At 31.6% G+C, this 13,149-nt stretch overlaps 2 protein-coding genes and 1 long non-coding RNA gene across 3 annotated transcripts; all 3 read left to right on the top strand.

Annotated features, from left to right (window-relative positions):
• Positions 1-467: 467 nt before the first annotated feature.
• On the top strand, positions 468-809 carry LOC131620059 (uncharacterized). Its single transcript, XM_058891084.1, has one exon. The coding sequence runs from the start codon at positions 468-470 to the stop codon at positions 807-809; it is 342 nt and encodes a 113-aa protein (XP_058747067.1).
• Positions 810-2,665: 1,856 nt separating this feature from the next.
• On the top strand, positions 2,666-5,652 carry LOC131618379 (uncharacterized). Its single transcript, XR_009288821.1, has 3 exons — positions 2,666-3,170; positions 4,497-4,584; positions 5,330-5,652. It is a non-coding gene; the product is annotated as an uncharacterized LOC131618379 (long non-coding RNA).
• A 1,582-nt stretch (positions 5,653-7,234) lies between these two features.
• Positions 7,235-9,790, top strand: LOC131620058 (uncharacterized). Its single transcript, XM_058891083.1, has 6 exons — positions 7,235-7,345; positions 7,544-7,772; positions 7,869-8,451; positions 8,573-9,034; positions 9,117-9,306; positions 9,398-9,790. The coding sequence occupies exons 1-6, from the start codon at positions 7,235-7,237 to the stop codon at positions 9,788-9,790; spliced, it is 1,968 nt and encodes a 655-aa protein (XP_058747066.1).
• Positions 9,791-13,149: the final 3,359 nt, after the last annotated feature.

Genomic DNA, 13,149 nt, shown 5'->3' with positions numbered 1-13,149 from the left:
GACCTCACCCAATAGGAGTGACTTGACTTGGTCCTTCTCAATAAATGAATTAAGTCGAGGCATGTTTTATTACATCACAGTTTGGATTTATTCTAAATCGTCAGAATATACACAAACTCTCATGCACGAGATATATAAGAACAAGAAAATTTGAAGATGTTATAGCTTATATGTACAAATTAATCTAGTTATTACATTATATAATATTTTTTTGAAATAATTACACACAATATTAAAACATGAAAATTAGAATTAGTAAGAAGGTAGTTTAGCCTAGATAAGATTGTGATTGATTGACGTAAACCCCATCTTCCTCCCATTTTTACTCCCCTCAACCTCAACTTCCTTTTCTTAGTAACCGCCAAAACTGACCCTTACGCACACATCATGTCCCATTACTTTTTTTCTTTTTAACTTTCCAAACCACCATCTTTTCTCTCATCAATCTTTCCTAGTTATTTATCATCATGGCTTCCTTCAAGTCAAGAAAGGGACGAATCTCAAGTTCAAAAGGCATAGCTGATACAGCTTCATGGTATTGCGCTATTGTTCTTGTAGCACTTATACTTGTATGCATATTTCGAGAGAGCTCTATGCTTCATCAAAATCACGAGAGCAACTTCGTATTGTACAAACGACCATATTGTGATGAAATCTATGTGGTTGGTGAAGGTGAGACACTTCATACAATTAGTGATAAGTGTGATGACCCTTTTATTGTTGAGAATAATCCTCATATTCATGACCCTGATGATGTGTTTCCTGGCTTAGTTATCCAGATTACACCTTCTTCACGTCATCATAACTAGAACTAATTAGTTTTCTATGTTTTTGATTCTTATGGACTCTTACCTATTGTTGTTAGTGGGTAATTTTAACCTTCAAGTTCAAGTCATGGAACATAGCCATTTTACTTTCTGCTTCTCTTGATTCGTGTAATAGTTATAATTTTTTAGTTATGTAAATACATAAGTGAACATTTAGACTATATATTCTACAACTATATTAATAGTTATAATTATGGGGATATAGAAAAAAAATTTAGTGGTAAAAAATAAATAAAAGTATTATATGAACAATTAGGGCATACGTGTATATATCACATACGTATTTAAATCTTAATTATAAAATAATAACTTAATTAATGAGTACACCAAGCCAAAATACCAAATTGATAGATTTGGTGAGTAAGTGACAATTTGTTAACTTATTGGTGAACACTGTGATATTTTTTGTTTTATTAATACGTATTATTTAGGATAGCATAATATAATAAATTTCTTTTCAATAATTTTATTATTAATCATTTTATTAAAAAATTATTCAACATTACAAATTATTAAATATTTATTCTAATATTATAATAACTAATTAAACTTAAGTAAATATAAAGTTTTGGTTAAGTTTTAGAAGATCTTGTTTCAAAATTTATTTTATGCTTCTAAATTTGTTGAGTCGGCACTACCTATTATCATTCTAATTATGGAACTTGTTGTCGGTTGGAGTATTTATTAGCTTAATGTGCTTGCTTAATAGTAGATTTGTGTCACCAACGATACGTGGACGTTTGTTATGAAAAGAATGAAGAAGAAGCTTTCATTGTCTATGTCAACGTACCATCCTCATATAGACTTCTATATCTAGGCGTGCAAGTTTTGAACAGTAGTCGTTCGTAAGTCAATATAACATTTTTCTTTTAATAGATTATTTTGTTTTTTTATAAGTTGAGCTTTTCAAAATAAAATTAAAAAATAAAAAAAATATTTACATTGTAATCAATGATACCCTACAAGCTTAAGAAAGACAAATTAGATATTCATAGATCCAATGTGATTAGTGTAAAGACCCGTAAAAGTACGTTAGCATAAATTAGAATTTGAGAATATTAAATAGTATTATGCTATTTTATTTTATCGATTTTTTATATATATAATTGTCTATAAATAACACATAGTTATTGAGACCATGCCGAAGTACTACGAAAACTCTATTAATATTAGCACCATATTCTCATAGTTTTAATTATCTATGCAAAATATTTTTATTTTGTCAAAATTTAAATAGGAGTTTTATAGACCGACACGGTGTGAAAAATTAGCATGCAAAATATTTTGAGATTTGACTTGTACCAGAATATTTTATTAATCTATGTTGCGCGTAAATCGTGTTGGTAAGCTCATTTTATTTTTTCGAAGGCTTTTACGGTCATAAATTTACCTGTCAGAGCCTTTTTAACTGGATATTTTTATTTTTGATTTTGATCATTTTCAGTCTGTTTTAATAAACTTCGTACCGTATAGATCATTTTAATATGTTCATTTTTATTTTTTGATCAAACGCGTGTTCGATTGTTAATCGTTCCGGATATTTTTTTATGTGTATATTTCAAATAAAATACAATCCTTTCCAAATTTATTTGCATATGTCGGCATCAGTTAAAAATAAAAGTAAATAAACTAATATCACTTCCATGTGATAACTAAAAATATGATGATATTTTCTTTCTAGTAATCATGACTTTGGCATGTGAGAGAGAGGGATCTACTAGTTAATGATCAACCTTATCACATACCAAAATTCAATCAATGGTTAGAATTATTTTAGACTTTCTATATAAACAAGTCTTAAGACTCATTCTATTTCATTCATTTATCTCCTCTCACGAGTAAAAACTCTTCCACCTGCTACTTTCTTTCATTTCTTTGTTTGTCAAAAGAGATTATGAAGAAAAATGAAGTGTTAGTGAGATATGAAGAAAAAAAAAAAGCAATTCTTATTCTCCCTCACTTTTGTCACACGGCCAAGACTTGAACAACCACATAACCTTCACAAAAGTTTCCTCTTTCCACCATTTTTATCTATTGGAAGATTGATCTTGAAATTAGAAGTTAGGAATTATATAACTAAGATAACATGATATACCTTTTAAAAAAAACAAAAAAAAAAACCTTTATTAAATCTTCATGATCTTTGGACTGGAAACTAAGAACTTGTTACTATGTGAGAAAAAAGGAAAATAAACCTACAAATCTTTTTATCTGGATAACACATACAAAACCCACAAATGAAATTCATGATCGGACAACCTTTTACTGGAAACCATTGTATCGAAAATCTCACAACCATGCCGAAAATCATAACCGCCACTTCTGTCATCTCTGTGGTAAAGGGTGAGTTTCTTAACCTTACATTTTTCTCTCTCTAAGAATATCTCTAAGAATATCTATATCTCTAAGAATATCTATATATCACTAAGTTTCTATATATCCAATATGAGTTAAAAATAAATATTTGAATATGATTGTTGGTCATGGGAATTAATATTTTTCAAAGGTGTTATAAATAATTTTGAGTTAATAGGTAGTGCATTGACAGTATAAAATAGTTTTACACTGTCATCCAATAGAAAGCTATCAATTAGCCATGTTATTAAATTATTTTTTAAATAAAAGAGTGGTTTAATTGGATACATGGTGGTGATTGATTGACAGTATAAATATTTTTACACTGTCAGTGCATCACCCCTTTTCTCAATAATTTTATATTTATATATATGTGATTTTAAGTTAAAGACGTCTAGAAAAAATAAAATGAAGTTTGAGATAGAAATGTATATTTAATCATAAATTAATTTATCATCATTTTAAATAAAAGATTTGTATTTATTGTTTGTATTTCAAAATTTAATCAACTTGTTATTATATTCAATTTTAATTTATTTCTGAATATTTATGGTTGGTAATAATTCAATAACAATTTAAGAACAATCAATAAATTTTGTTTAGAAATAAAAATGTCAGAACTCGTTTTGGTTAGCAGAATCAAATTACTGGAGATTGAAATTGAACTAATAGTGTGTATATCAACTATTATTCCATTTCTATCAAATAAAAGAATATATTTATAGTTTTATTCTAGTCTAAATAAAGGTTAATTTTATTTTGGAATATGTTTTAAAAAGAGAGTTATGATGTCTAAAGATTTAAGAACGAAATAGTTTATTATTTTAAATAAGAAATACTATTCTTATTTTATTATTATTATTATTATTATTTTTATGATATTGGATTTCATAATTTGGACTAAATATTTGAAGGTTAATAAAAATTATTGATTTTAACTTTAATCTCAATCGGTATGTTTATATTATTATAAATAAACCTTATTCAAAAAAATATTCAATATTATTCTCTTGTATATTTAATAATTTATTTTTAATAATTTTAATCAACTATAGTCAAAGTATTTAATTGTTCAAAATAATAAATGAATTTAAACTAGTGTTTTAGAAACTCCTTTGAATTTGTATTTTATATTCTATTTCATTTTACAAGAGAAGAACCATTTTCTAATTGAAAGGATTTTTTTATATAAATGATTAGGTAAACGGTAATAAAATCTAAACCTAATTGATTAGGTAAGTGGCCTAGATAAAGCCATAATTATGGATGTAGTTGGATTTATATTAACTTAATTAAGTTATGTATTTTAAAAAGGTTGAAAGTGTGAACCAGACATGAGACTTTGTCGAGAGACAGGTTGTGCTCGCATAACGTAAGTTGAACGTGTGGAAAGCTTGCTAAGGTTAGGGCACTCTCTAACTATCTCATGTAGACCGGAAATGCCGAATACTTGAATGTATGTGTAATTGTTTTTTATGTGAAATTGTGAGTTGTTTGCTTGATTGTGTGATACTATTTGTGTGCCCAGTTGGGGATGTGTGTTTGTATTATGATGATAAATTTGTGACTGTTCTTTCATATGATTTTGGATAAATATATGAATTGATTATTGAGAAATAATGATGTTGCATTTGTATATATATGTGATATGTGTATGCCAGGTGGACTATTTGAGATGGATCAGTTATGACCATGAAATACCTAAGTTGTGATACATATATATACTCATGCATTTCATAGTTACGTGGCTACCGAAGAGGAGTCACGAGGTGCACACCGGAGAGGTGGCACGGGGTGCGTGTCCAAGAGGGAACCACCTTATCCCGAAGTGGATCATTGAGTCTGATTGATGGGTAGATACCTATCACCTTAGTGGTGCTAAATCTTAAAGCGATACCACGACCCTTTGCGAAGGGATTGAAATTCCGGAATCATGCATGTGAGGAACCCGGTTAGAGTGATCACACTCATATAGAGTCTGCATTGGTAGGATATTTGTGCATTTGATATTACACTGGTTTGAATTGATATGTTGTTGATTATATGTTGCTATGTATTGCATATCTCGTATAGCGTATTCTTGGTTTATATGTTGTATTTAGATGGTGACCCTCTACGTTATCCATGATCTGGTGCTGGACGCCCAGGTTCTTTTTAGATTGTGAGATTCACTGGTATCGTGGTGACTTGGAGTCATATCAGGAAGACGACCAGTCTGGTGTAGATAAGTGGGAGGCTTGAAGTTGTTTGTGGGTCGTCGTTACCCAACCATCTTCAGTTAGAGTCCAATGATCAGCTTAGAGGCTGTTGTTGAAGTCTTGTTTACTCTTCCTTACCGTTTTCTCTGTAACTTGTAATTGTGGTAAACTCTGTTTATTTATTTGTTGAAATAAATATTGTCATTATGTTTGATTGTGTTTTTAAACATTTCATTGAGAAAATAATTTATAAAAGAGGCCTAGTATTCTAATCACTGTCTTACAAAAAAATTTACTCAGATCTATATCAAAAATGATCACAAATGTTTTTATTTTTAAAAAGAAAAAAAAATACACTCCCGCTGTAAAAAAAATCAGGGTGTTACAATTAGCACTTAAATTATGTTGAGAATCAAATGTGAGGAAGAAGTTTTATATTAGTTTAGAAAAGAGAAAAATGAACACTTTATAAGTGAGAGAACCCACACAACTATCACCTTAAGGTTTTAGATGGACTGGTGTGTCTCTCACAAAGTGTGTCTCAAATTTAAAGTGTTCTCTCGTTTACTCCCTCGAGTTGCCCCAACAGTGGTATCAGAGTCTTTGGTTCGAGAAAGTGATCGGCTTACTTGTAATTGAAGAAAGTCAACGAATACAAGTGAATGTGGAAAAAAGAGCTTTCAAATGAGGGGGAGCATTGTATAGACTCACGCTTAATAAAAACTAATTCCTATTAATAAAGCTGGAGTCGACTAATTCCTATTAATAAAGCTAGAGTCTCAGTATGTAAAATGTTTGACAAGCACACCCTATCATAATAATTAAAATTGAATCGGTCATTTAAGTTGCGCACTAGATCATCATAACATGATTGTCTCGGGTTTGTTAATGCACTACCATCAACATTTAGAATTCAAATATTAATATCACCATGTTGCCAACACACTTCCTTTAAAATCCGCAGAGAGGGAGAGATATTTTGGTTACTAAATGCTTGTTGAGACAAGTTTATTTCTTATGCACCACGAGCTCCATATAATCAAAGGATCCATGTTACCTACCTCATTAACCATACTTTATATTGAAATTAAATTCACATTATCAAATCTAAGAAACCTTGTAAGGATTTATGGAAAACCACACTCATGAAAAATAGATGAGGCTTACAAGGAAAGTAGTAAGCATTGAGTAATATTGTTGTCATTGAAACCGCAGTAAGAACATGTAGAAGAAACATTAACACCTAGATGTTGCAGAATAAACTTAGTTGGAAGAGGGTTATGATAAACCTGCCAAATAAAAAATTGAACGCTTACTATAAGAGGTACCTTTCATATCCAATATTAATGATCATCATAATTGTAATCATGATGTATAGATGAGTCTCATAAGCCTTATGGGTGCATCGAGCAGCTTGAAACACGGTCATTCGCTTTGGATGGAATTCCTATACAACATTGAAGTAAAATGGGGTTATTATAATAATAGCGTCAAACTAGGTGTTCAATTGTGTCCTCTAGGAAATAGATACACAAATCTATAATACAGAGACCTATATCCAATTTCTAGAACATTAAATGACCGCCTCTACATTATGCTTGCTAAGTGAATATGCGAGAAATCCAAATCCATGTAGTTATAACTAGGAAAAATATCCTTTTTGGTCCCTTAAGTATATCCCCTGGTTCACTTTGGTCCTTCAACTAATTTTCGTGTCATTTAGGTCCTTTAAGTTTCCAAATGTATTCACGTTTGTCCTTCCGTTACTGAACTGTTAGTCAAAGTTCAAAAAAAAAAGAGCAAGCTGGCAATTTGTTTAATGACGTGGTCAAGTAGATTCCAGATGGCATAAAAATGCATATGTGTACACCTAATGATAATGTTATCCTCATTCAGTGGTCTGAAAATGCAAAAGTATCCTCATCTATGAAGAAGAAGGCGATTGCGAATGAAGAAGAAGAGAAGGTGACTACAAAGAAGAAGGAGCGAAATACAACGGAGAAGAAGACAGACGACTGAAGACAAAGGCACTATACCAGGTAAGTAATTTCTGCACGTTATTAGGGTTTGTTATAAATTTGGGTTTAACTAGATTTAGGGTTTTGTTAGTTTTGGCGCTTTCTGTAGATTTAGGGTTGAAAATTTGTTATTGAGCTGTATTAGGTAACCATGGACGAAATTCTGGAGCTAAAAATTCACCATAGTGGTCAATTCATTGACTGTGATCTTAGTGTGTATGAGGGAGGTGTGGTAGATACGTTAAAAGTAGATGCTGATAAGTGGAGTTATTTTGAGTTAGTAGGTGTGTTGAAGGAATTAGGTTATAGGGACTTTGAGAAAATGTATTACAATGATCCACAATTTGGGATGAATGCCCTAGTTGATGACACAGGTGCTTTAGAAATTGCAGACCTTTACAGGGTGCACCAAAGTGTTGACATTTACATTGAACACACACTGTCTTAACCTGATTTTTGTGATGGACCAGTGGTTGATGTTGTTGTTGAGCATGTAGATGAGGTTGAAGATTTTCTTAATAAGTTACATGATGAAATAGCTGATAAATTGGATAAGATGAATGATGCTAATGTTGTTGTGGAAGAAGGAGAAGTTGGGTTGAATGGTGATAATGTTGTGGAAGGAGGAGAAGCTGGACTGAATGGTGGAAATGTTGTTGTTGAAGAAGGAGATGCTGAGATAAATGGAGGAAATATTGTTGTGGAAGGAGGAGCTGAGCTAAATGGTGGAAATGCTAATGTAGCCTCAAACAATGTTGAAGTTCTGTCAAACAATATGGGTGAGGTTCATGATGAAAGTGATGATGATAGTGAAGATGAGAGCTTTCAGTATGACAGTGCCCTTGAGGTATCATTTGAGGATGAATCTGATGGGTATGATGAGATGGATGATGATGAACTTGCTGATCTCATAGAATATGAAACTGATGGAAAGTCTAGTGGAAAAAAAAAGCAAATAAAAGATACAGGAGAGTGTAAGGGGAGTGATAATAACAGTGATGATCTTCAAAGTGGCTGTGATAGTGATGACAATAGTGGAAATAATAGGAAGAAGTACCCAACTTTTCAAAGAAAAGAAAGATATGTCCAACTACAAATGGGAGCTTGGTATGTATTTTACCTTCAAAAATGACATTAAGGATGCAGTCATATCATATGCTGTGCAAAATGGTAGAGACCTGAAGTTCATGAAAAATGACAAGAAAAGAGTGAGGGTAAGATGTAAGGATGGCTGTCAATGGGATCTCTATTGTGCCAAGTTACCAGATGAGGATTCTTGGCAAGTAAGAAAAATAATTGATGAACATAATTGTAGTAGGGAGTTCAATGTGAAGTTGCTATCTACAAAGTGGCTGAGCAAGAGGATTCATAATTCATTGAAAAACAATCCTAGGTTGAAGGGTAAGGATATAAAAGATAAGGCTTTGAGAAAGTGGAATATGGGGATAAACAAGACCAAGGCAATAAGAGCAAGAGTGGCTGCTGGGGATAAGGTTGATGGGTCTTTCTTGGGGGATTACACTAGGATATATGACTATTGTCATGAGTTGCTGAGAGCAAATCCAGGTTCTACAATTAAGATGAATGTTGAGCCTGTTCCTGAAGGTGTTGATGATCAAAGACCATATTTTAAAAGGTTATACATTTGTTATGCAGCTTGTAAAGAGAGTTTTAAACTAAGTAGACATGTTATTGGATTGGATGGCTGCTTTTTGAAGGGCCTTTGTGGGGGGAAAAATTCTGGCAGCTATAGGAAGGGATCCTAATGATCAGATGCTTCCTATAGCATATGCTGTGGTGGAAAGTGAAAATAAGGAAAGTTGGACTTGGTTTTTGGAGTTCTTAATTGCTGACTTAGGAGGTGCTACTGAGTGTCTAACATACACTTTTATTTTAGACCAACAAAAGGTAATGTAAATTTCTGTATTGTATATTTATGTATTCCAGACTTCTTATTTTTGTAATGTAAAATTATGTGTTGTAAACTCTTTCATTTCAGGGGCTGTTACCTGCAATGGATGAGTTGTTGCCCAATGTGGAACAACGATTTTGTGTTAGACACCTGTATAATAATTTTAGGAAAAGGTTTCCTGGTAAGCTGTTGAAGGAAGTTATATGGAAGGCTGCAAAGTCAACATATGCTCAAGCTTGGGAAACAGAGATGAAAAGAATGAGGTTGGCCAATCAAGAAGCATATCTCCATATGATGAATACTCCACCAAGATTTTGCAGTAGATCATATTTTAGGACAACCAACAAGTGTGATGTTGTGCTCAATAACATGTCTGAGTCATTTAACAATGTAATTCTTGACTCTAGAGGAAAGCCACTTGTGATAATGCTTGAAGAATCAGAACTCACCTCATGGAGAGATGGGCTAAAAACAGAATGAGGTTCCAAGATGTATCTGGTGTAACACCCCTTTTCTAAACCCAAATATAACATATTATTCACAGAGTAAAGTATGCATACAGTCAAATAGGCGTCACATGTTATTTTCATCACAATGAAAACCTAGAACAAACATACCAACATGCACTAATCATATCGTAACACATTTTGAAAATATCATGCTTTCATAAATTATGCATATCGCACGCGGAAGAATTATAACTCAAACATTTCAATGAATATATCCCATACTATATTCATCTACCGAACTCAATTAACATATCCAATTATGCTAAACCAAATCAAATCTAGGCAACATAACCGTCAACAACATATCCAAAGTATCGATTCAAAATATATACAAGATAGCAATATCCAAACATAAGCATAAGTCAAATAAAACCCCCCAAGTGTTACATGATCAGAGCATATGACTCGCTACCTAATCAAACAACAAACTCAGGAGCTCCTCGGCTAAATCCTCGGACAAGCTACTACTCGTCGGAACCTGCACGATGTCACGATGAACATCATTCAAACAGAAGGGTGAGAATTCAAATTATTATAGATAAACATAATAATGGGAAATGCAAAACACAACAAGAATACATTTCACAATTCACCACTCTTCTCAAAACATACACTCATACACCATATATCAATTATCACACAAAACAATCACATTGATACAAAAACAATCACATAGCACACAATGTGACTCGAATGTAATAAATGTGACTCAATGCATGTGGTACCATGTGAACCCAAAGTTTCACCGCTTTCCGATTCAATATCTAGAATCCAAGCCACGCTTCCGATCCGGACAAGACCAAAGCCACCATTGTGAACCCAAGTTTCACCGCTTCCGATTCTACCTATAGAATCCAAGCCAACATGTGAACCCAAAGTTTCACCACCTCTATTTCCGATCGAGGATCAAGGTCAACCATGTGAACCCAAAGTTTCACCGCTTCTATTTCAAAGCCACCATGTATGCATGTGCAACAAGACTTATATATATATATATATATATATATATATATATATATATATATATATATATATATATATATGCAATTAAGATTATCACACAATCTTAACATACCTCATACCACAATAATTCGCACAATTCGAATTATCCACCAAACGTTGCACAACATGCATATTTCATCAATAAAGCATTCACATAGCATTTATCAATCACAATAACATATAGCATACAAGCCAATCAATGTCATTCTCAACAATTCTCCAAAAACAACATATACATTTGCTAAATCTAAGCATCATGTATACATACAATTACCAAAACATATGCAATTAAGAATTATCCATATAATCTTAACATCCAAGCATATTACCAAAATTCAACTAATTGAATTATTCCACCATCGTACAAAACACATTTATGATACGACAATTACAACAATGCATAACAATTAGCATTCATCGTTTCCAAATATCACAATTAGCACATGGTACAAAATACCAATACATGTTATCCACAATTAACATTAATCCATGACATACACTATCACATAATGATTAATTCATCAAGTAATCATTCTCCACAATTGCATTTAAACAGCATACACTCACTCGCACACCTCATGAATATCATACCACATAACATATCAACAAATGTTATTCATAATTCATCGATTCATAACTCACATATACGTAATTACATGTTATTCACACAACAACATCATAATTAATTCAATAAGTGCCAACCAATTCTATCCTATCACATAGATAATAACATTGGCTTCCTAATGCTTCAAACGACGCATAAAAGAAGTTACGGATCAAAAGATATAACATGACACGGTTAATTCAACTTCTTAATAAAAGCATATTATTGTTAATTCATCACAAGGCATCATCATTGGCTCATACAGTTCGAATACATACAACTAATTGCATGTAGCATACAACATCATTATCAATTCATACCGATCAAACACATACAAAAAATATAAGTTATATTAAATTATTATCTAATGGTTTTCAATCCAATTTAATAAGATAGGAATTTATTTTAGCTTTCCAACGGTCCAAACGGCGCATCAAACGGACACCCGAGTCAAAAGTTATTGAATTTATAAGTTTTTCAAAATGCTGTCAAAACCAGAAAATTTGCTGTTACGAAAATACTGTCAAAAACCAGAAAACTGCTATTGCGAAAATACTGTCTGCTGTTGCGAAAATACTGTTTGCTGTTGCGAAAATACTACTGTCCAGCCCAAATTTTTCACCATAAAATCATGTTAATCCATCATTTTTCATGAAATAAATAGTTATACAACCTATATACATTATATAGCAACTATTAGGATCATAAAAAGAAGATTCTAAGCTCCATTAATTTTCACCAAAATTCCAAATCAACCATTTTCAAGTGAAACTTAAACATACATATATGCACTAAATCATGTTCTATACACATACCCATTCATGGAATTCAATATAGAAACATCATAGCATATATAAATCATCAATTTCATAGATTGAAACATAGATTCATGTTAGGGTTTTCAAGAATATAACAAATCCCCAAATCCTAACTTCATGGTATCTAACCCATTCCAAATCATGCATTTTCTAACTCAATCATCATTACCCACTTATATCTACTTATAATAACATGGATTTACACCTTTACCTTTTGATTTTAATCCACCCTCTTCAAGAATCTACAATCCTCTCTTCTTTCTCTTCTATGCTCTCTTCTCCTCTCCCTTCTATTCTTCTTACCAAAGTTATGAAAAATGAAAGAATGACCTAACTCTTTCCTACTATCTTTTTTTTAATGGGCTTAACCCACAAATCAATTTCATATTTTATTTCTACTACTTAGGCCCAATTAATTATATCTCTCTAATAACTTAATTAACCCAATAAACACAATTATACACAAAATTAATTAATTCAATTAATTATTATATCTCATAACAGTTAAATAATTATTTAACACACCAAGTAAAATCAAATAATATAATAAAATAAATACGGATAAAATCCTCTAATAACTCAATGTCTCATATTTCCAGTCTAATCTTAATTACTCAGAAAATTCTCAAAACGCTAAATATTAACTCATTAATATTTCTAATACTAAAAATATTAAAATTTTCGATTAAATATTGATCCGCTATCCCAAAGTAATACCGACTAAATCGTCCCAAAACGCGAAAATTTCGATAAACATCAGAAATGACTAAATTAAGCAAATAATTATTAAAAACACCAAATAATATAATTACTAATATAATTAATAAAAATCGGGATGTTACAACTGGTAATGACATTTTGCCTAACATTAGAAAGAAACTCGAGATAACTAGCAATTTTACCAAC

Source organism: Vicia villosa, linkage group LG7 (assembly GCF_029867415.1).
Source record: "Vicia villosa cultivar HV-30 ecotype Madison, WI linkage group LG7, Vvil1.0, whole genome shotgun sequence".
In the NCBI taxonomy this organism is placed as follows: domain Eukaryota; kingdom Viridiplantae; phylum Streptophyta; class Magnoliopsida; order Fabales; family Fabaceae; genus Vicia; species Vicia villosa.
This window is presented reverse-complemented; position numbering and strand designations above follow the sequence as displayed.